The 24102-nt window shown below is 41.6% G+C and overlaps 1 protein-coding gene across 1 annotated transcript in view; it reads left to right on the forward strand.

Moving 5' to 3' along the window:
• SUDS3 (SIN3A corepressor complex component SDS3) overlaps window positions 1-23565 on the forward strand; it is a 37119-nt gene extending 13554 nt beyond the window's left edge. Inside the window, exons 7-12 of the mRNA XM_012756638.3 lie at window positions 8070-8165; window positions 9128-9189; window positions 9350-9371; window positions 10807-10912; window positions 17329-17413; window positions 20213-23565. Coding sequence (XP_012612092.1) covers window positions 8070-8165; window positions 9128-9189; window positions 9350-9371; window positions 10807-10912; window positions 17329-17413; window positions 20213-20311 — 470 coding nt within the window. The 3' untranslated portion in view covers window positions 20312-23565. The remainder of the gene's footprint in view (window positions 1-8069; window positions 8166-9127; window positions 9190-9349; window positions 9372-10806; window positions 10913-17328; window positions 17414-20212) is intronic.
• Window positions 23566-24102: the final 537 nt, after the last annotated feature.

Genomic DNA, 24102 nt, shown 5'->3' on the forward strand with positions numbered 1-24102 from the left:
ATTGGCCAAGTAAAAATATATATAGAAAAAATTAGCTGGGCATGGTGGCACATGCCTGTAGTCCCAGCTACTTGGGAGGCTCAGGCAGGAGGATCGCTTGAGCCCAGGAGTTTGAGGTTGCTGTGAGCTAGGCTGACACCACAGCACTCTAGCCCGGGCAACAGAGTGAGACTCTGTCTCAAAAAAAAAAATGGGGCTGATCATACCCTATCTCACAGGATTGTGGTTAGACATGAGTGCCTAGTACAGTGTCCTGTGCATAACAGGTGTTCAAAAATGGTAAATCTTTGGCCATGTGCAGTGGCTCACACCTGTAATCCTAGCACTCTGGGAGGCCAAGGCAGGGGGATCGCTCAAGATCAGGATTTTGAAACTAGCCTGAGCAAGAGTGAGACCCCGTCTCTACTAAAAATAGAAAAATTAATTGGCCAACTAAAAATATATAGAAAAAATTAGCCAGGCATGGTGGCGCCTGCGTGTAGTCCCACCTACTTGGGAGGCTGAGGCAGAAGGATTGCTTGAGCCCAGGAGTTTGAGGTTGCTGTGAGCTAGGCTGACGCCACAGCACTCTAGCCTGGGCAACAGAGAAAGACTCTGTCTCAAAAAAAATAAAGATAAATGGTAAATCTTTGCAATCTAGTAATTGCAAGCTCTGGCTCATGCTGTATTTAATTCTTGGGTCATATGCCGTTTGCATCTTTGTTATGTTCCTGAATTATTTACCCAAATTCATCTCTGGTGATGGGAATTTGCTGCTTTTCCAGTCTGCCTTAATTACAGAAAAGGTATTGTCTTCCTTTGACCTAGATGTGAGAACAAAGGCTTTCGGCTGTGTCATCTGTGCTATTAGATCTCTTCTGCCAGGTGTTACTGTGAACATTTCAGAAAGACTTGATATGATTCCAACAGTGTAGCTAAACTTAACTGTTTTCCTATAAAGGTAGTAAAGTTGCATCAGACTCAGAGCCAGTCCCTTCCTCGCCTTCTAGGGGTTAGTAAATCCACATATGGAAACTCAGCAGGTTGCAGGCAAGTTGAAGGGAGAAGCAATATGGGCTGACTCCTCTGTTGCCATCTGCAGACTGATGGATCCTAGAAGGATACAGGGAACTGGCTTGAAATCGATATTTTGGAACTTGGGAAATACTGCAGGGCAAGTCAGCAGTGAGTTTGTCACTTGAATATGGAGATGGCCTGCCTCTCTGTATACCCCAAAATTTAAGTCATAACTATGTTATGACTGGGGCTCTGACATGTCTTATTTTAGCTGGGTTTCATAGGAAATGCAGTGTTTCTATGGAAGTTCTTGGGGCTCACTTTGAAATTAAATGTATCTAGTTAAGATCTGTGTTTCCCCCTATATGTGAACCACCCTGGCTCTCTGACACAGACTCTGGCTCCAGTCCCCATGGTACACTGAAGAGAACGTGATTGTGCCTGAGGTGGAATCTGACTCTTGAAAAATCCCTCCTCTGATAGCTTCCTCATTGAAAGACTTGGCAAAAGGACTGAGTTCCTTGAAGGCCTCTGAAAGCGGCTCAGTAATGTTTTTTTGTTTGATTGGATGCTAAAACATCAGCTTCAGACAGCACCATCTCATTCTTGTTGCAGTGCTTTGAGACAGGTAGCACTGTGGGGCCTTGTCTGGTGCCTGCCTTTTTGACCTGCACACCGTTTTCTTTGATGATGGTGGAGCCTGGCATTGATGCCTCATTGCTCTCTGCTAGAGCCACCAGATGTTTGGGAGCCTTCATTAGGCTAGTGGGAAATAGTGTCTGTTTATAGCTGCTCCCTTTGCATCTGCAGGGAGGGGTATCATCACCCTACTTGCGATTTGGCATCCTAATTATTAACAAGCGATAGACATTGTTTGGCCAGGCAGTTTTACAGCCAGAATCTTAATGGGGACAGGAGGCATCTTCGGTGACTTGAGGCTGAGCCTGCCAGGGTAGAAAAGACAAATAAATGTGGAGAAATCATCTGTAACGCAGTAGAAATAGATTATAGAAGTACTTAAAGCTAGCCATGGGCATTAAAGGTACCGATGTCCTTCTTCAAGCCATTTGGTACCCTTGGTATGGAAAGCACTGCCAAGGTAATGATAGAGTGTTGGAAGAAAAGGCACTGGAGCTAGAAGGGTAATTAGCCTTTCCACAGATGGTTCTGCTATGGTGTTGGATTAAAGGCCTGATTTCATTCCTCTAATTGAGTGACTTATTTCACCTTTGTGGATTGATGCCCAATATTAATGTTGCCCAGCTCTGCCCCAAAAAGATATTTTTTAAAGTCTCCTTCTCTGGTTCAACATGAAGATAATCTGGATAAACAAAGTAGAACAAGAGGCTGATAAGAAGCGTAGTCCAGATAACCCGTTGGAAATAGGTGCGTTTGGTAACCTGCCTGTCCGACCATGGCTTAAAGCATTTACAACCCTCCGTAGGAATTGGCAGGATGTACTCCTCACCCCCCAGACCTCTTGTGGGGAACTTACAGAAACTGAGCTGTACAGGTGGAAAGGTGTACTCTAGATAAAGGAGCTAGAATGAGTTATAGGTCAGTGCTTCTCCAACTATTGTGTGTATATGGGTCACCTGGGGATCTCGATAAAATGCAGACTCTGCATTTCAGGGGATTTGGGGTAGAGGTCAAGACCCTGCATTTTAACCACCTCCCAGGGCTGCTGGTAGGACCGCAATTCGAGTAGTGAGGTTATAGAGAGAATGAGTGTGAGTTTTGTCTGAGTTGAGGCCAAGATTGTAAGTAACCCAAATAATCATTGAGAACTTAATGAGCTTTAAAATGTGGGGAGCCTTGTTATTTTTTAATGCATTTTTCTTGTTGTCTTTAGAGCAGCCGCCTTTCCTCCTTTCTTCCAACAGCCCACTAAGTGCCACTTCATGTTTTTCGTTAGTTCTTGCTCACCAGGGACATCTTCCAGCCCTCAGGCCCCTGTGGAAGCTACTCACGACCTCAGGAAAGCCTATGAGTTTCCTTTAGAAGATATTGGATTCCTAGCTGGACCATGAGTCATTATAGTGTCAAGATACAAGTCTGTTTCCTGAGCACTTGCATTGGGCTAGGCATTGTATAAAAGCATCAGAGCTCCCTCTGTAGGCTGACAGAGCTGGGGTGAAGCTGGCGCTGTTGTGGACTTAATTCTAAGGTAGGGTTTTCTCATTTGGCAAGGAGGTGATAGAACCTACGGGGGTGGGGGGTGGAAGTGAGAGGAGCTGATGCCTATGAGGTGTTTCAAAAAGTGCCTGGTGCGTGGAGGAACCACTCATGGATTGGGAAGTTGTAGCCTCATTTAGCTGCTCAGCTCCCTTTGACTGAGGTGTCATTCTGATTTCACAGGACTCTTCGTAGGTTTGCTTCATTTGTGGATACTATTTGCAGACTCAGAGAAATGGAACCATTTGCTCAAAGTCCCCCAAATAGATACATAGTGGTTAAGCCAGAGTTTGTCTGACTCCAAGTGTGTTCTCTTAAAACCACCACACTATACTGGTTCTTTGTAGGTACCATGGATACATGTGATTCTAAGTGACTCACAAAATTAGGCTAATGGGTAAGTTTTGTGTCCCCAAGGAGATGATACTCTGACAATTGCAGAGCAGACACAGCTTCCCTGTCTTCCCCAACATAATGCAGTATGAGAAAAAGGGCTAAATGAAGGTAAAGATTTGACAGGCTTGTTTTTACTGTTTTTGTTTTGTTTTGTTTTGTTTTTTAACATTAAGGTGTATGTCATTGTACTACTGTAGGAACAGTGAGTGTCACATAGTACTTAACAGATGCTAATGAGTAGGGAAGGCTGGAAGTCAAGACAAGGAGAAGGGGGTCCCACACAAATATGTGGGGAAGGGGAGAGAATGGAAGAGAGGTGGACCTGGATTTTTGAGTAGAGTGAGCTTATCTTCAAGATGTTCTTTTCTGATGCTAACACAGTGGAATCCAGGCCATTTATCATGGTTGAGGGTGCAGAGAAGAAGGCTTGATTGACTTACTCTTTATATGCCATCCATTCGTTACGAGCAACTTTATTCCTATCCCGATTTGGCCTCCAAAGACCTGACCTTGATTTTTGTCTCAGCCCCCCAACTCCTAGGCATTCATTTATGGTTGCCACTGCAGCACTGATGTGTGACAACACTGATGTACCTGCCATCCAACTAGGAAGGAATGTGGCGTGTCCTGGGGATTGCTCTGGGCCTCTCCTCTAGCCATGTGTTGCCCTCCCCCTGGTTTGGAGGTCGTTGCCACTCTGCTATGGTGCCTACTCTACAGTGGCTTTTCTTTTTCATTTATATCCTGTTTTTTAAGGATGTTCCTTTCAGTCATTGCAATTATGCAACATTGCAATTATGCAACATTCCAGTAATGTTTTTTCAATAACTAAACAAGTATGAGCTTGTTTTAATGGTCAAAGTATGTTAAAATGAAGCTTATACTACACTTGTATACTATAGGCAGGTGAGCTGTTGGAAATGAATGAATAGGCCAAGGGAAGAACAGAAGAAAAGGCCAACCAGTAAACTGGTAATTGTACTTAATTGCAGTAATTAATTTATCAGGAATCTCTCTCTATAGGAAGTGAGCTATAATGCCTCTATCTAGCACTGATTCAGCCTGTGCTCCCATTTCTTAGATGGCAGACCCAGTGCTACCTGGGGGTGGGGTGGGAGTTGAGGGTACCTGTATCTTTCAGGTTTCCTGGTGAGTGGAGCAATAGGATTTACACTGTTAAAGGTCATACTACGAGGTGGTTTGGAGAGGCATTGTTTACCTGGCCTCATTGCTTGTTCAGTGTTTTCTCTCCCAAATCTGGTTTAATTGTTTGATATTTGATGAGATTCCACAAATAGTATCCCCACTGGAGCAGACCTATGGAGAGTGCTCTGGATCAGAGAGGCTTTATAATACAAGTCACTTAGAGGTGTTCTGTGGTTGGTGTATGATGTCTAAGAGAAAGACTGACTGAATTCCTGCTCAGGTGTCTTCTCCAGGGTTGTCATACTCTACACTTGGGTCTGAACTTCAGTTCTGGAAGTTTGATTTTATTTTTGAGGGGGGGGGCGGTATGTGTCAGTATACCCAGATTGAGCTGGTTGGGACAATTTCTGGCCAAACTCACAGGGGGGTGATGTTATAAATTCAGAGAGCCAACTTGTTGCTTACAGTGGGAAATAGAACTTTCCAGAATCAGACCGAGATGGTCAGGCTCACCCATCCTGTGAAAAATGCACCCTAGAGGCCAACTAGGCAACCCTGGCATTGGAGCAAGGTGACTTAAGTGGATACTCTTATTATGTCTATGGGACTGTGGTACTTACGCGTCAATCGCCTCCTCAGATCACATCTTCCACCTGGGCCACTGGCCAGGACTGTCCCTGCTGTCTTCTCTCCTCCAGGTGGTGGTGGAGACATGCTGGTATATTTTAGGATCTTCTCCAGAGGACCTTCCTTCTGCAGAAATAGTCTTTGGATACAATTCATCAGGTTATTGCCGTGACCAGGCTAATAAAATGGATTGCTTTTCACCATTTTTTAAGAAGAATTTGATTATATTTTCTGATTTGTAAGTGATACAGTGATGATTTTCTGAGTTTAATGGCTGTGATCAGACTTGATATTATTCGCAAATCCTCTGAGCTGTGCCTGTACTTGGCTTACTTCCATCATGCAATTGCCCGCACGCCCCACTCCCCATCCTTGGTGGCCTGCAGAGCAGGGTGCGCTTAGCTGCTCTCTTTTGTGGCAGAACATTCCATAATGTGTTCGTGGGCTATATGCTTTTTCTTTGCTGTTCTCTTGGATGGGATGAACTCCCTTTACATTTTGTTTTCCAAGTTAGATCTGAATGTTGCAAAGCCTCACCATTGACATCAGTTACCTTCAAGTCTGTAACTTCTTTTCAGCTGTTCGTGGCTTGACTTTTAAAAAAGATCTTTGTATAGTTTTTTCCTGCCTGCAAATATAATAATAAAAACTTACAGTGATTGAACTCTTTTTTATGCCAGGCACTGTGCTGAGTAAGCTTCACGTGTATCATCTCATGTAACAGAACACACTGTGAGGGAGGTGTTACTAATAGTTCTATTCTCTAGATGAGAGAACTTGAGACATAGAGCATTTATGTGGCCTTTGGTCACACAGCTACTGCTGGGATTCAGGGCCACGTATGTGTGACACCCTGGCTGTTAACCACGGTGCTGCACTACTGGCCAATACATAACTGGAGAAAGGTGTTACCCCACATAGTGTAAGAGATTTCTTTTCGAAGGCTTCCCCCTTTTCCCAGGGAGGAATGTGTGTGTGTGTCCTCTTTTCTTTTTTCACTTCCAAGTACACATTTATGAATATTCTGTACATCTGTTTTTTACTTTACCTCCTTTCCATTCATAGGGAAAACATTTTCAATATTACCCATTTCTTTTCTTAAGAACAACACGCAGAAACATTTTTTTGACTTTTTACAGCACGTTTATCACATACTCTAAGATCCTGCACCCTGCTGTGGTAGAATTCCGTAACGCTGCCCTGCCTGCTCTACTGATGGTGTACGTAATCACAAACAAACCGACTTTATCTCATGACTAGGCTTGACCCCATCTAGCTCTGCAAAAAACTTTGTGAAGCCCTACTGTGAGTGGAATTCAAATAGGATAATAATAAACAGAGTGGCACTTGCTCTGGTTACTTGGAAAATGGAAGGAGTCTCTGCCATTGGAGGCTGTCACAGAAGGGAGAGTATTGAATTGCATCTCAAAGGATATCATGTAGAGAAGTTTGCCAGGCAGAGAACAGGCTGTGCAAAGTCTGAAAGTGTAGTGCCTTTATTTCTGAGTAACAGAATAGCTAAAAGCCTGCACACAGAATCAAGGGAGGAAGACCAGAAGTGAGGTTTGTCTTTTATTCTGTAGAGAGTGGCAAGCCATTGACATATTTAGTAAGAAGAATGATGTGTAAAATAATCTGATTTGTGTCTTAGGACTATCACTTGGTGGGCAGGAAGGTTGGATGAGATGTGGGAGAGACTCTGACTGTCATGGAGTTTGCTCAGTGAAAACAGAAAGGGTGGGCTTGAGGCAGAGCTGATGTTTCTGATAAACTTGATGCCTGGGTGAAGGAAGACAGACAAGTCACAGATGACAGATACTTTCCTAGCATGGAAGGACGAATAGATTTGATGATCCTGAGATGCAGAGGAAGGAGGCAGCCTTGGGAGGGGAAACAAGGAGAAGAAATGAGTTTGCTTGGAGCCTGGAGAGTGTGTGGTGTTGGGTACCGAGTGCCATTCAGAGGGTTGACCGGAAATTGCTTGGGTTGCAGCCTGAGGAGTGACAGGACACCAGAGATCACCAGGATCCAGGGAGCAGGCAAGCAAAAAAGGTCCCCGAGGAAGCCAGTCAACCTCCTTGACCACTGTGGCTGGGGGAGGCGCGATTCTAAGGCATGGAGAGCCCACAGCAGTGTCAGACTAAAGAGAAGAGAAAAGAAAGGAAGAGGCTTTTATTATGAGCCTTCATGGTGTCATTTTTGGTAGTCAAGTAGCTACAAAAGGTTACAAAAGAAAAAAAGGGTCTGAGTCTATGAATAGAGACTTAATATGAAAATGTCCGCACCGAGGCCAGTGGTCTCTAAGAGAGTCTTTTATACTAGCGGACTTCAGAACACACTCTGTTGGAACAGCAGGAATTAGTTGACTGAGATGACCCCAAGTTCCCTTACAATCCTAAGAGCCTACAGCTCTGGAGCTTCTTAATCTGAAGGAGAGGAAGAATATCTGTAGTTTTTGAGAGTGCTTGAGAGATGCCTACAGTAGTTATCATGTTGGCTGTAGGGCTGCGTTTCTGAGAGGGCTGTGTACCCCGGGTTCTGAATCTTATAAGCATGGGCGCTTTCTAAAGTATAATTGGGGCATCTGGCTTGGGCTGTGTATAGACCAAACATCCCCAATAAGCCAGTTCTGATTGGGTATCTATGGGGCAGATATTGATGCATTGTAGAAATTCTTACTGACTTTGAGGGGGAGTTGCATAGATTTACCCATTCCATTCTTGCCACAGATTCTATGGAAGTGAAGCCTATCATGACCAGAAAGTTGCGGAGGCGGCCAAATGATCCTGTCCCCATCCCAGACAAGAGGAGGAAACCTGCTCCTGATATCCATTTGCATCAAGCTTTAATCACTTTTTTCCTTAAGAGTTTTGAATCCTTTGCTTATCCATTTGATAGACTGTATATGACCATTGTCTCATGGAAGATAGTAATAATTGATTGGAAAGCATATGTAAAGTATTTGCAGGTGATGGTTGGCGATGGTCATTTTATTATTGGAGTTTGTCCTCAATTGCTACTGCTTTTAGTGGGAGAGATAAATAGAGAAGAATTATCTGGAAGGGTACTTTGTGTTGGAAGTTCAACCTGGTTTGAAGACTAACTTCAAGATTCAGGAGCATCTGAAAACTTGGTATGCCTTAATTTTTCCACCTATAATTCTCCACCTTCCAACTGTAAGATGAGGAGAGTAATATCTGCTTTTATGTGCCTCAGTTATCTGTGTCCCTAAAATAGTCGATTGCAAACTGCTTTTAAATTAAAGCAAATGAGATTTCAGTCAGACATAAAGAAGCCCTTTAATCATAAAAATGTTAACGGGACCGGATACATGGAGAAGTGTTGTTTCTGTTCCTCTGGAGAAGATAATAAGTAGCTGTTTGCCCAAAATGGTTGTCATTTGTCTGCTACCAGGAAAGGGCATAACTTCAGGTCCTTTCACCACCACAACTGAGTATTTAAGTTACTGGGGAAGATAAAGCTTGCTGTGTGTGTGTGTGTAAGTCTTCAGATCTCTAGAACAAAAGCACTATATAAATTCATGATGAAATTCTTATTTTACTGTTTTCTGTGCTCTCCCTGTTGTCGTATGTACCTAATGAATCTCATCCTAGCAATTTGTAAGGTGATGTGAATTCTTTTATATACCTAACCTAAACACCATTATTGTAAAAACATCATTTAACATGGTCACACTTAGTAAATTCTAAAATACTGGTACCATTTTGTTGATTACTCTTTGCTTAGAAACCGTACTTTTCAGACACATTCCTTTAACTCTCAACACCCCAGCTAAACTATTTGTTAACAGATGAACAGATCATGGAGGATCTGAGAACATTAAATAAGGTACAGTTTGATTTTTTTTGTTTTTAATTTAAAAGCTCAGGCTTGACATGGTTTTCTGATTCACTTTGTTCATGTTACTTGTTAAATGATGATACTTTTGACACCTGAAGTTGCATCTGAAATGATTTTCTCTAAGATTTTTTTGTTTTTCTTTCTACAGCTTAAGTCACCCAAGAGACCAGGTAAGTGCATGATGTATTGGCATTTGTGAGGTCTTTTCATCATGTTGTTGGAAAAGCATGCGAATAGCTGTCAGGGAATTGTTGCAGTTTTCAAAAATGTTCATCATCGGCTGGGGCGCAGAACTCCTGACCTTGAGCAACCCTCCTGCCTCCGAGGGTTGCTCAAGGTCCAGGAGTGTTTGAAACCAGCCTGAGCAAGAGTGAGACCCCATCTTTACTAAAAATAGAAAGAAACTAATTGGCTAACTAAAAATATATAGAAAAAATTAGCCAGGCGTGGTGGTGCCTGCCTGTACTCCCAGCTACTTGGGAGGCTGAGGCAGAAGGATTGCTTGAGCCCAGAAGTTTGAGGTTGCTGTGAGCTAGGCTGACACCACGACATTCTATCCCGGGTAACAGAGAGAGACTTTGTCTCAAAAAAAACCCCCAAAAAACAACAGTGTTCATCATTTGCCTATGGGTAGTCATCATGAAAACTAAAGGGGACCTTAAGTGCACCCAGCCTTGATTTTTTTTTTTTTTTTTTTTAAAACCCTACTATGTTATTTTTGTCCTTAGGATAGATTGTGAATGAGACATTTGATTTGCTGGTAAAAGTTCCCTTCTGTGTAGGCATCATAAGGCATAAGGTTTTAAGCACACATCTGTTTTTGAAAATGAAACCAGAAAGATTTTTTAGTATTACTCGATTTTTGGAGTTAAGTCCTAGGGGCAGTACTGCTCTAGTAGCTTTTTCATGGCCTGGCTCTGGGAAGGCATTTGCAGGCTGCTCGGAGTCATAGTTTTTAGAAGAGGCTGCCTCGGTGTTCACATTGTTCCCTCCAGACAGCACTTGAGAGTCAATGGCTAGGTTGCAAACTAGAATTCTAAACTGCTAATATCTTTTTTGTTTTTTTGTTGTAAGCACTGTGATTACTCACACATCCCTCTACTAACTGAGTCTTGTGGAAGAAAAGCAGATTTTTCTTTCTCTAGATAATATCTTCCCTAGGGGCCACTGTGGTCCACAGTGATGTCCTGAGCTTCTGAGGCATGATGGGAGTAGGGGGTTATGTGAGTAAGTGCCTGAATTTAGATCATTTGAGCACACTGGAGTTCTAGAAATGATTTCGTTTCTAAAAGATTTTTATAATATTTGCCCTTTTTTTGAAGATTTACCTCCTTTAAGTGACCTGTGAATTTGTACATTTGACCTTCACCTTCCTGAGCCTCAAGGTGTCTCCTCTATTCAGTGAGGTTAATTTGTGCCTTGCATACCTCACAGGTTGCACTGAGGATCAATTTAGATATACAAGGATTTTGTTGACTTCTCATGCATTATCACTGTAAGGGCTTGGGCATGCTTATTGCCACATTCTGATAGTGTTTCAATTAAAGCATGTTAACTGGGGGACTCACACATGCTTAGTCATTTAAGTATCTCTGGTTCCTCTAGCATCCCCATCCTCTCCTGAACACTTGCCTGCCGCGCCTGCAGAGTCTCCAGCCCAGAGGTTCGAAGCTCGGATAGAAGATGGCAAACTGTACTATGATAAAAGATGGTATGTTTTGGGAAAAACTTGGAAAAAGGACTGGGGCTATCTACAGGTGTTACTTCAAAGCATGGCTGCTGCTTAACTTGCAATAGCGCTGAAAGTGGAATCCCATTTTAAAATGTGTAAGCAGCCATTCAGTTGATGCTTCTGTGAGAACTCTGAAAGCAGTGTTTCCCAGAAATGTGTTATGGTCGTGGTCCCCTTCCCTCTCCACGCTGCTGTCACTGTACTAGAATTTGCAGGCTTATGTCTTCTGTGGTGCCCCTGCCAACAAGGTGTGTGTCCCTCTCTGCCTCTCTGTGTGTTAAAGTTAATACGTGTTCTTTGTTTTTTTTTTTTTTTTTTCCGGCATATTATGGGGGTACAGATTTTAAGGTTTCACTAAATGCCCCCCCCCCCCCCCCCCCCGTGTTCTTTAGATAAAAGGATTTTGTGGTCAAATCAGTTTGATGGATGATCATGTTAAATGGATTTAGGGCCCATTTAATAATAAATGAGTTTCCTCCTTGTAGTACTCTTTGGGTCCCATGATACACTAATGTGTACTGTGAATTTCTAAGATGTTATTAGGTGTTTTTTTTTTTGATACCATACCATTTTCTCATGTATCATCTTGCTGCAGATGTGTTCCAGGAAACATACCTGGAGGAATTGTATATTAAAGCATTCCTAGTTGAGATTGAAGTCTGAAACCTTCAGACTACCAGTGATTTTATTTACTTATTTATTTTTTATTTCAGCATATTATGGGGGTACATATTTTAAGGTTTCAACTAGTGCCCTTGGCCCCCCCCCAAGTCTGAGCTTCAAGTGTGCCCATCCCCCAGACGGTGCACATCTTACCAGTGATTTTTATTGGAAAGAAAATGGCAAAACAATATGAAAGAACCTTAAAAGCTGATACAGTTCATTCAACAAGCATTTATTGTCTGCTTTGCATTAGGCATTCTAGTAGGTATTAAATCACCCTGGATCCTGCCATCTTTTCACAGATCTTTTAGTTCTGATATTTCTTTCTATTCTTTGTCCATATGCAGGCATTCTCTACTCATTTTAAGTCATAGTGGACACATGGCTTGTTCTGCCTTTCCACTTGGTTAAATTGAGAATGCTTTTCTTGGTTACTTTATGCTCTTTGTAATAATCATTTATAATGGAATGACCCTTTGAGTTTCAATATCTTTAGCCAAAAGTTCCAAAATTAGGATAATGGTTACTTTGGGTTTTTTGAGCTTGCTTAAAGAAAAAACCGAGCATTGTGTTGGTTACCTTATAATATTGTACTCATCAAAAATGGTTAGAGATTTAGTCATGCCCGAATAAATCATTTCCACCTATTAAGTTACATTGAGTTAATTACTCAGTGGATTCTAGAGGCTTGCTTTATCTGTAAGCCTGATCTTGGTGACATCTGCCTCTCTGATTTTATTATTCTTGGGCATTCTTCACAAAGGTCAGTTAGTTATTGTATCTTAACATTGCTTATCAGAAGATATGACCACTAGATGGCAGGCCCTAACAGCTCAACACACTGAGAACGACAAAATATGATGAAAAATGTTTCTAATAATGAAAACCAAACAACCTTTAAAGATCAGGTCCACACATAAGAACCATCTTTGAAAATGATGAGATTTATCACAAACATTTTTACGGATCTATGAGTCTTAAAGCCACGTGATATTTCAAATGATGTTCATTTTGTAATTGTGTTGCTTCGGATCTTCCTCTTTTTAGGTTTCTCAGACTTTATGAGATGTGTCTTGAGGGTGAAAATGTATAAATTAAAATTCATGTTTGTTTTTTTTTTTTTAAAGAATCTGCAGTGCCTGGTGTTTCATAATGTAAACAGAGCAGTCAGGTTTGATGTTTTAGAACTTACAAGTATTTCAAAGGAATTTTCTTTCACCATCTTTCTCATAGTTCAGCAGAAATTTAAAAAATAATGTCTCTGGAAGCACTTTACTTTTTAATGAATTTAAAGTTGCTTAGTCTGTTGTTAAATACACCTTGAGAATGCTGTTTTCTTCTGCATTCTGTATGTTTTTCTTTTTTGGCCTTGGCAATCAGAGTTCATAAAGCAGTTATTGGAAGGTGAGTCCTTCCCTTCCCGGATGATAAATGAAAGGTGATTCCAGGAGTCCCGGCCTAGGCTTTCACTGGTGCAAAACCATCCTCTCCTGTCTCATGGGGTTTTTGATGTTTGGTTTTTGTATCCTTGCAGTCCCGAGGCTTCATTTTTTTTTTCTTCTGCAGCAGACATGGCCTGTGGCTAAGAGGTCACCTAAGTCACTTTATACTCTTTCCAGTATTTTGGTGCAGCAGTATTTTTGGCAAAACACGTTTTACTGACTTTCAAATGACTTCAAGCTTCCCATCCTGGTATGAACACTTATCAAGCCACCGAAAGATAAACATCTTCCCTTTGCCTTGGTCTTATATTAAGGCATTTTATATCATACTGTAAGTTTGCTTCACATTTTGATTTGGACCAATGACCTCTCTCAAAAAATACTGTGAAAGTAGCTGATATTTTAAAATAATTAAATAACTGATGGTGCTGGTAGACTGTGTTTTCTCTCCTCACTTGAAATCTGGACCTGCTAATGTGACTCAGAAATGAAGTCACCAGCTTGCTCAAGTAGATTTAACCCTACGATTGACATAAAAGACTATTAACTGGCCGGGCGCGGTGGCTCACGCCTGTAATCCTAGCTCTTGGGAGGCCGAGGCGGGCGGATTGCTCAAGCTCAGGAGTTCAAAACCAGCCTGAGTAAGAGCGAGACTCCCGTCTCTACTATAAATAGAAAGAAATTAATTGGCCAACTGATATATATATAAAAAATTAGCCGGGCATGGTGGCTCATGCCTGTAGTCCCAGCTACTCGGGAGGCTGAGGCAGAAGGATCGCTCGAGCCCAGGAGTTTGAGGTTGCTGTGAGCTAGACTGACGCCACGGCACTCACTCTAGCCTGGACAACAAAGTGAGACTCTGTCTCAAAAAAAAAAAAAACAAAAAACAAAAGACTATTAACTTAAAACAGTGAATATTTACAACTAGAATTGGGACTCCTTGAGGTTCTATAGCTGTAAAATCGCTTTGTTTTTTGAGAAATGAAGCATTAATATCAGCATTCTCCATAGGATACAAAATTAATTCTCCTCCCTCCTTGCCCTACTTTTGGGCCCACCTTCTAAAAGAAATTGCTTTCTTCCAAAATAGTACAGTAGTGGTAATAATTCTAGTTTGTTGGATTTAATAGTGGAAGTGCAAAGCTTTAAGAGCTTAACTATAGAGATTCCCAGGTCAGAATTTCCATTAGTAATAAAGTCAATTTGACATTTGGGGCTGTTTAAAATGGTTTTTTTCAGCAGCTGAGTTGTAGCTTATCAAATGGGTTAATTGGAGGGAAAAAAAAAAAGATAATGGACATTTTTATTAATTTGCCTCTATTGATGTTGCTTCTTAACACATTTTATATCTAAATATATTTTGAATTCTTTTCTCTTTTATTCTTTAGAAATTAAAAAGTAAATTTTTAAGATTGCCATATACCTTTTGGTTTCGTCTTAAAAACCCCCCATGTGAACACTTTAATTTCTGAGGACTTTTCAGAGAATTCAAATAATTTAATAGATTTGATATCCAGGGATAATGGTGCCCCAAGACCATTGTGTGGTATGTGAGAATACCCTGAAGGTCCCAGAGACTGTGGTTCGGGAGGGACCTGGGGACCAGTTGGTTTAAAGTCGGCTGCTTTGGGAAGCACCCTGGCCAGCTCTTCTGTGGAACAAATGGGGACCAATGGTGGACATTCACACCACACTGTTTGGTGATCCCAGAGGAGGGAGATCTGGGATGTAGTCAGATGCCTAAGTCCCAAAACCACTTCTCAGAGGTAATAGACCAGGTTTCGTTATTTATTCCTCGTGTTGACTTTTAAGCCTGTCAAATGTGTTGGGTTTGGTTTCTAAGTACAACTAAAGGAAAACACATACGTCTTGTGAGAATCGTCTGGATAGTCTTTCAGAGTCACTGGTTTTCTTTACAGATCTTTGTAACATTAAGTTTTCTTTTTACCTCATGTTTGTCATTTAGGTATTTTCTAATACCATGACTTATGAGACTGGGCGCGGTGGCTCTTGCCTGTAATCCTAGCACTTTGGGAGGCCTAGGCGGGTGGATCGCTCAAGCTCAGGAGTTCGAAACCTGTCTAAGCCAGAGCAAGACCCCATCTCTACTAAAAATAGAAAGAAATTAATTGGCCAACTAAAAATACATATAGAAAAAATTAGCCGGGCATGGTGGCGCATGCCTGTAGTCCCAGCTACTTGGGAGGCTGAGGCAGGAGGATTGCTTGAGCCCAGAAGTTTGAGGTTGCTGTGAGCTAGGCTGACGCCATGGCACTCTAGCCCGGGCAAGAGAGTGAGACTCTGTCTCAAAAAATACCATGACTTATGAAAATACTATTTACTTTTTTATGTAACACCTGTTTTTTCTTTAAAAAGGAAGCTATACAGTAAAAGAAATACCATTCTTAATTTACGTTTTTATAAAATTTTAATATATATTTACTGATTTTTTTGTGTGTATGTGGTACACAGGAAACATGTATATTTTGTTACAAACCCAGGAACATTGTGGACATAGTATTTTTCCCTCCACTTAACAGTATATTGAGCATGTTTCTACACTAGTAATAAACTTCTGCACCCCACCCATGACCTTACTTTTATTAAAGTGTTTAGAATGCCTTGAGGCTAGTTGTGTTTTCTTTTGTGTTTTTATCTCTTTAATAACTCACAATCCCTATGGAACAACTGTGAATGTTCTTCTCCCTCTGTATTTTTATTTTAACCATTACTCAAGACTTTACATAGGACAGTTAGCTTAGATGCAATAGAGAGACCAAGGAAAGTGTTAGAGTGTTGCCATGAACTAATTTAGCCGCCTCATGCATTGTATAATTTGGACCTTGTAATATTACATGTTTAGCATAATGAAGGTCTCTGACCCATTTACCAGCTAACGCATGGCCAAAAGTAACTTCAAAACTTGGGCCTAAACCAATCTCAGTATTCTAATTGCATTTAAAATTCAATTTCCTTTACCAGTATTTTCAGGAAGTAAATTGACTTGGAAACCTGAGTTTTCAGCTCCCTAAGTAGCAGGGTTAAAGAGCACTTAGAACCTAGATTGGAAAAAGCTCATTGTGGAATTGAAGTATATCCTTTACTATGATATCTTGGCAGTAGGTTATTTCATTGTAGCAACAAAACAGAGTCATCTTTCCCTAGAGAAATAATAGTAATAAGATGCAGTGCTTTGCTGAGAGCTGTGTTTTGGTGGAATTTACATGAGTTTATGAGTCTGTTTAGCTGAGTCCAGTTAGGCAGATCTCTGCAGCCAAAATGAACCAAAGGTTATGTTCTTGACTGAGCTTGGGCTGGCCCAGGGACTGGGGCTGCTAGCAGCAGCTCAGCTGGTGTTTCCAACTCTTGTAATCCAGCAGCTGCTGCTTCATCCTGTGGCAGCTGCTATTGTCCCATTTGGGCTTTGGCCCTGGCATGTTCACTTTGGTCCTTAGCCTTGTCTCTGTATTTCTAGAAGTTAGCAGTGGCCATGCACTACAGGCCAAGAGAGTAGATGCAAGAGTTGAAAAGGGTGTGCCTTTCTTATCTCCTCCAATCACAGGAGCTTTCCCCCTGTCCAGGTCAAGTTGGATACCCTTTGGTGTACATCTTGACACTTGGAACTTCTCCTGATTAGCACAACCAGGTGTGATTATTTAATGTTCTTTGTCCCCACTGTATTTGAAGTTCTGTGATAGCAGGGGACCTTGTGGCCTTGTTCACTGTCTTCAATCTCCAGCATAATCAATCAGTGGTACACAGTAAGTGCTTAGCGAGTATTTTTTAATGAGTGACTGAACTCAGGGCTGAATTCGGCCTGCCTTCTTGTTGGTGACATATTTGAACAGACAGAAAATGATAACAACAGTTCAAGCCTATCTGTTTTGTCCATCCAACCTTCAATGTTTTGGGGTGGGGCCAGCAAGTGGGAACAGAAGTTTTACTTTACTTTTTGGACTGGGTCATATAGTCCAAATAAATAGGAAACTCATTTGGTTTTCCAAGCCTTCCCCCAGCCTCCCTCCCCTTTCTCCTCTGCAGAGGGACCAAGGAATATAAGATTATATCCAGAGGAAGATTAGGAAGTCATCTAATCCAATCTAGGGATGGAAACCTTTAAATTAAACCCTCTGAAATCCAGGCTCTTCCTCAAATATAAATTAAGACTTCTTTAATTATAGTTTCTGTTGTAGTGCGTTTTTTGTGTTTTGTTTGTTTGTTCGTTTGTTTCCTTTTTTCTTCCTTCCTCCCTGTCTTCTTTTTTTTTAATTTGTGCCTTGGTTTTGGCAGGTACCACAAGAGCCAAGCCATCTATCTGGAGTCAAAGGACAACCAGAAACTGAGCTGTGTGATTAGCTCTGTCGGAGCCAATGAGGTAGGAACTGCACTGTCTCACCCTTAAGAAAGCAAAATGTGCTCCTTGAAGTGTTGAAAATATGACAAACCTGAAATGAAAGTGCCACAAAGGAAGTACAGTGAAATCATGTCTTACATGTGGGTTAGAGTCTAATGTTAGTATTTTTAGGCAGAAATTGCACTTAGTCTAAATGACCCTTGAAAATCCCTTACATTTGTGTGACTATGTGTGCAGATTTGTATATTCCTTGTGGTCTTTGTGAACTCCCCATACAGTAAATGAACAGGGAACCACTGAACTACACTACAGCAAAGAACAAAAGGCAAGTCTGTGTGATACCTGTACATTCAAATCCTGCTGCTTTTTAAGGTAACTGTCTTCTGAGCATGGAGCTTGCCTATGGAGCATACTCCGTCTTTGTTATTTCTCTAGAAGTTTCATACATACAAATAGATTTGTTTCTTGCTGTGAGGATTTAATGAGGCACCTGGCTTAGGATCTAGCACCCAGCAAAGCTTGCCACATGGGTGCTGGCCTGATCAGACCCACATGCTACTCCTAGCCTGCTGTCTTTCCTACTGATATGTCCCATTGTGCCTCTGAATGTCATACTGCCAGCCTCATGCCCTTAGATGTTGGTCTCCTTGAGTCACTCCTGCAGGATGGGGTCAGCTCAGAGGGTTACACCTGAAGATGATGTGACTGCCTTGTGAGTTCACGTGGCCCTTCATTAGAATCATGTCTACAATATGTGACTTGTATTGTTAGTAGATAAAGTTTATGACTTTAATAGCTGGATTGGCTTGATCTTTTATCAGTCCACAAATGTCTGCAAAGAAATTGATTTTTACGTGTCTACCCTCTGTAACTTATTTGTGCCAATGCACAGTAAATCTAATGAAACTGGATTATGAAATAACTTAAGCCTCTTCTATTCTCCCAGCTTCCTGAATTGAAAATGCCATAATATGTGACTAGTTTGCAAAATGATTGTTTACTTAGAAGTTAGGGAGAGCATTCCTCCGGGTAAATGAATGTCATTCTTCTCTGGGCTCAGGTTCTGTGAGTCACCTCAAACCAAGTCAAAACCAGAACAGGGGATCTAATAGAGAGACCTACTGTTCCTCAGCCAAGCAGTGTTGTGCCTTCATGATAGAGCATTTTCTACCTAGCTGTGTGGATTGCTGCACAAAGAAGGCAGCTCTTTGGTCTCTGGTAGCTCACATGGCCTTCTAGTACCTAAACCTAACTTCAGACCCATTATTTTCCTCTGACACCTCAAGATTTTTCAGAAGAATAAAAATGCAAGTTACATTTTTTTTCTCTCTCTCTGTTGAATATTATCACCTTTTGACATAATAGAGTGTCGGAGAGATCTGACAAGGAAACAGTGACACTGAGACATGTCTCCTGGAGAAGAGAAGCCTCAGTGTGTTGGGGACATGCAACTTTGGTAATGAGGAAACACCTCATTTCTTGGAAGTGTTCTGCTCCTTTTTCAGATTAAATTCTAAGTGGCACTGGAGCTACTTGGCTTTAGCATTACTTAGCTCTGAGCGGGTTTGGTAGGTGGGTATGAGCATGTTGGTGACTCCCTGATTTAGCCCTCCATGTGGTTGGTTTTCAGTTCAAAATGGTTCTGCAAGGTCCTTTAGAGGCTTAGCTTTATGTGAGATCTTTAACTTTTTATTTTTGAACCAGTGTATTTGACTTTAAAGTCTCTCTGTTGCTAAATGACATGAAAGAAATTGAGATGAAACTGAGAATAAGCTTTTTTTAAAACCTGAAAATGGAGTTGGGGAAGGAGGAGATATGTCTGTAAACTTGTATGTATGGGTGAGGCGCAGGACTTTTTTAAAAAAAAAGCCACGCTTTTGGCTTCATTTAGTTGCGTGTTACAGAAAGAGAAGAGTCAGGGGCTGGTTTAATAGAGAAGAGCGAGAGGCTTTGATGTCAGGCGCCTGAATGACTTGGGGACAAGTGATTCAGCCTTGCTGAGCTTTGGTTTTTTTCTCTTCTATAGAATGGGGCCAATGACAGTACTCACTTCATAGGGCTGTTCTGAGAGCACAATGTCTGGCACACAGTAAGAGCCCGAGGGTGTCAGGCAACTGGCGGCAGCTCTCCTTCCTGTCTCCAGCTGCAGGATGCCACTTACTAAGTGTACTTGTCAACCCTGGCAGTCCACATGTGAGAAATCTGTTCCCATCCGTGGGAGAGGGATATGGGGAGGGAAGGACGGTTGTGAGCTCTTCAGCCTTCTTATGATTGTAATTTGTCCCTAGCTCACTCATGAGCATCTTTTTTATTGTTGGTATTTTTTTTTCCTTCTTTTTCTGTTACAACCATTACCCTTTGATGCCAGGAAATCAGAGTATTGAAAGGTCATATAATATGGGAGTCCCTTGGGGCAAGGAAAATATTTCCAGATAAGATTGAAAGTTTGTGTTCATGAATACATGTCTCTTGAGTGTGATAATGTTGTAATCAAACCAAATTTGAGAGTCTTTGGAAGATCGAGGCAGAAATGGAACCCAAGATCACTGTGCTTTCCATTTTGTGATCAGAGGTGTGAGCAAGATGGCCAGGAGAAATGAGTTCAAGGCTGATGCCTGTTTCCTACACCAGAGGCATATACCTTCAGGATGGCCCAAGGTCAAGGAGATCTTTGTGATGTCTCTGGAGGTTGAGATAGTTCATTTAAGCAAGAAGTTGCCAGTTTTCTGTCCACATCTAACTCATGAAAATATTTTGATGTTCTGGGAGATTTGCTCTTCTTAGCTTCTCCCATCTTGTTCCCTTTCTTCTTTCCTACAGATCTGGGTGAGGAAGACAAGTGACAGCACCAAGATGAGGATCTACTTGGGCCAGCTTCAGCGTGGGCTCTTTGTGATCCGCCGGCGGTCAGCAGCTTGACTTTCTACAGTGTTCTTCTCGTGACCCTTTTCCCGGAGTGGTTTTTATTTTTTTGTTTTGTTTTGTTTTTTAATAGAAAATTTTTTTACTTACTGGGAATGGCTACCTGGCTTTGGAAATGGAGAACACTGTCATGGATTTCTCAAGGCATTTTTGTGGCTGGCTCTTTGATCTTTGTCAGTCTTTTCTGCCTCGACTTCTTCCAGACATCAGTCACCATGGGACTGTTTAACTTTCAGGAGTATTGAGAGTTTGATTTACTTTCGTTTTATTTCTTTATTTTTTGGTTATACTGTGTCTTTTTGGGTTTTGTTTTTGTTTTTTTCTGCTTTGAGTTTGAAGGGATAGTTCTTTCTATTAATTATCTTTAGGTCTTTCTACCATGGAGAAGAACAGGAAGGAATACACTCTAGAGGGCATTTTCATGATTTGAATCTGATTAGTGGATCACATAGCTACTTCCCTTGACGAGCCCAATTCACTGTTTCCCCAGAAGCTTGGGGCAGAGGTCCTAGCAGAAGGAGATTAATTCTCCTGGCTCTCAGCCTTCTCCAAGGAGTAAATGCCTATGTAACATCTGGCACATGCCATCCGTTCCACTGGCTGAATGATGGAAAATTTGCCTGGGAGACTGTATGCACTGAAGTAATGGGTGGGGGAGACCTTTCATGTTCATAATGTGTTAAAGTTAACATATTTTAAATGTTATTGAATGCAAGTGATTTATTCAAACACTTTTGTCTTAGCTCAAGCTGGAACAAGAAGTGGTCATTTCAGAAGTTTTCATTTGTAATTCTTTTCTTAAAGCCCCTGTTCCCAAGTAAATAGAAGTGGTATGTACCACAGGCTGATGATCTGGGTAATCACTTGTAGGGAGGGAGGTGAGATTGATAGTGCAATAATCAGTGATCTATGGACTCTCATGCATAATTCAGGTTTCACTCTCTGCTGATGCCGTTGTCACACATTGGCCCTTCCAAACCTGTGGAACCTCATTGTCAGGCCACGGGCACCCACAGCCTCCTGGGAGATCGGGCCCAGGTGGAAGATAAGGAAAGCTCTGTTGTAGGTGCCGCTGAACCTGCACTCTCCCCAATGGGTCCTGATGAAATAGCCTTCCCTACGTTCCCTGTTCCCTCCCCTCATTCCCGTTTATGGAGAAGGGATTGATTGGGTGAGAGGTGATGGGGTTTTCTGTATTCCAGTGGCCATCTTGAGATGTTGAAGAAATTGCAGTTAGAGCAACTGTTGGTGTCTCTGTGGGCAACTAGTAGACCTTACACATCCTAGGAAATCTTTGTAAGTAATTCCCTTGGTCTCAAGTGATTCTCTTTCTGTTGTCTCTTGACGCACATACCCCAAAGCAAGGTGGATGCTGCAGTGACAAGTAAAGCACCTTCTCCTAATTTCTGGCTTCCACAGAGACCAAACCTTACTGACTCAAAGTAAAGACTTGTACAGATAGATTTTTGTTTTAACTTATAATCCCTTTTTTCCTCTCTCTTTTTTTTTTTTTTTCTTGGTGTTGGAGTCTTATTTAGAAAACAGGATAAATGATGCTGTTATCAAAAGTTGCCTGGGCATTCTGTGTTTCTTTTCTGCCCTCCGATACCCCATTATTGTGATGATACTGCCCTGAACCAAGCCCACAGTAAACAGACTTCACCTTTTATTTGTCCTTGATGGCCTTTGCAGTGAGGGAGGACTTCTCTAGCTGGAATTGTCATTGTGGTGTATGTAACATCGTATATCAGCCAGTGATTGGCTATCATCTGGTGCTCTGGGATGGGAATTTATTTACATACATTTAGTATGTTTTCCTATGGGAAGGTGGGCTTCTTTTTTTTTTTTTTTTTTTAAGTGATCATCTTTGTCCTCCTATAACAGCATACCAAAGTTTGTTCTTATCATAAAGGATTGTATCGATAACCGCTGAGGGTTCCGCATTGAAGCAGCAACAAGTTGCCTCCCCCTCCCGCCCCCCTCGATCTGGTGGCACCTTTGTGCTTTTGTGAAGTAACTATTTATTTGAAGTCCAGGGTATGAGCACTTTTGCCTTCTTTGTGACTTTTGAGGGTATTCGAGGCCGTACCTAGACATGGTCTTGACCCCACCCACCACGGGCTTCTGCTCAGTGTCCTCACAACCCTAATCATGGCCTAGTGGAAATTAGGGAAAATGTGAAGTAGACTCGAGACACAGCATAATAAATTACATTCCTATTCCCAGAAGAAGTAATTGATTCAGTCACTCCAGAAGTGGAAAATCAGCAGTTGAACCCTTCTGACAGGCCTCTGTGGAGACCAGGGGCAGAAGCCTAACTAAAAGGGGAAGACAGACTTGGAGTTTTCCAGAGTAAGAGGAGGCTGGCCTTTAGCCTGGCTGGCCATTCTTATCCCTTGAGGTCTTTGTCTCTCACTAGACCCTACGGCACCGGATGAATTTCCCAGTTCAAACTATTTCCTGAAAGCGATACTTTGAAAAGGTTTGGTCCAGCTTCCAGAGGCTGATATGCAAATCAAAGCTGTATGTGTGTTGTGTTAGAGGCAGCTGCCCCACGCATTATGTACAGTATTTTCCATGGATGTGTCCCACTATTTATTTTACTTCCGGGGGCTTTTGTATACCCACTTCCACACCCCTTCTCTCCAACCTAGTGCCCTCTTGAACAATTTCCAGATGGATTTCTGTAGCCATACCAAAGCCAAGATGTTCTCCTTTGAATACCAGTATTTATGGATATCTGACTACCTAACTTAATTTTTCTTTTTAAACTTCTAACTAGAGCCAGTGTAAGATCCCAGAGGCTCATCTGCAAATCAAGCTACATGTGTTTGTGTACGAGACCCTGTGTTCAGGACTCAGTGGCTTTTCTAAGAGAAATATGGTGGGTGGGGCAGGGTTGATTGCATTTTTTTACCTAATGTTTGGGGGTGGGGTATCCTATTTTTTATGGTATTTTTCATTTTGTTTTAAAATTTCCTTTTAGCCTTGAATTTTTACTAAATTCCTCTGGATTTAAAAATTTTTTCTCATCTGTGAATTTGAAATCTTGGTACTTAAATGTTACACCTGTTTTTCCAAAGAGTTGAAACCACTTTAATATCAGAACATGGTAAATTTGCAGCCATTTCCAACAGCTGGTGGGCTTTTTATATATCATTAACTGGTACCATTAAATGTTCTGAGAGGTGAATGTAAAATGTAAAAAGTATAGGTTTTTTTTAAATGACAATAAACTTTCAAACAGAAAACCAGCATGTATTCTGTATCGCATCCATTGACTTTATAAATGATTGAAAATTTTTTTTAGGTTTCAATTCATGGATTTTGGGGAAAGGATGTTGGAGAAAAAGGGATGTTCTAGACATTTGTTGTTATCAATGGAGAGAGCAGTCTAGGGCTAGAGGAACTTTTGTTTTTTTAGAGACAGGGTCTCACTCTGTCACCCAGATTGGAGTGCAGTGGTGTCATCATAGCTCACTGCAGCCTCAGACTCTTGGACTTAAGCGAACCTTCTTTCTCAGCCTCCTGGTTCAGGTGTGCATCACCACACCCAGCTAATTTTTTTTTTTGTAGAGACAGAGTCTTGCTGTGTTGCCTGTGCTGGTCTTAAACTCCTGGCCTCAAGTGATAGCCTCCCAAAATGCTAGGATTACAGGAGTGAGCCACCACATCTGGCCCAGTCTAGGGCTGTTGACCCTTAAATGTTGTGCACTCTCTTGTTGTTGGAGATAATAAAAGTAATTTAAAAATTGAGTAAATAAAATTGATTTTAGGTGGAAAAAACC

The sequence above is a fragment of the Microcebus murinus genome, chromosome 22, assembly GCF_040939455.1.
Source record: "Microcebus murinus isolate Inina chromosome 22, M.murinus_Inina_mat1.0, whole genome shotgun sequence".
NCBI lineage: Eukaryota > Metazoa > Chordata > Mammalia > Primates > Cheirogaleidae > Microcebus > Microcebus murinus.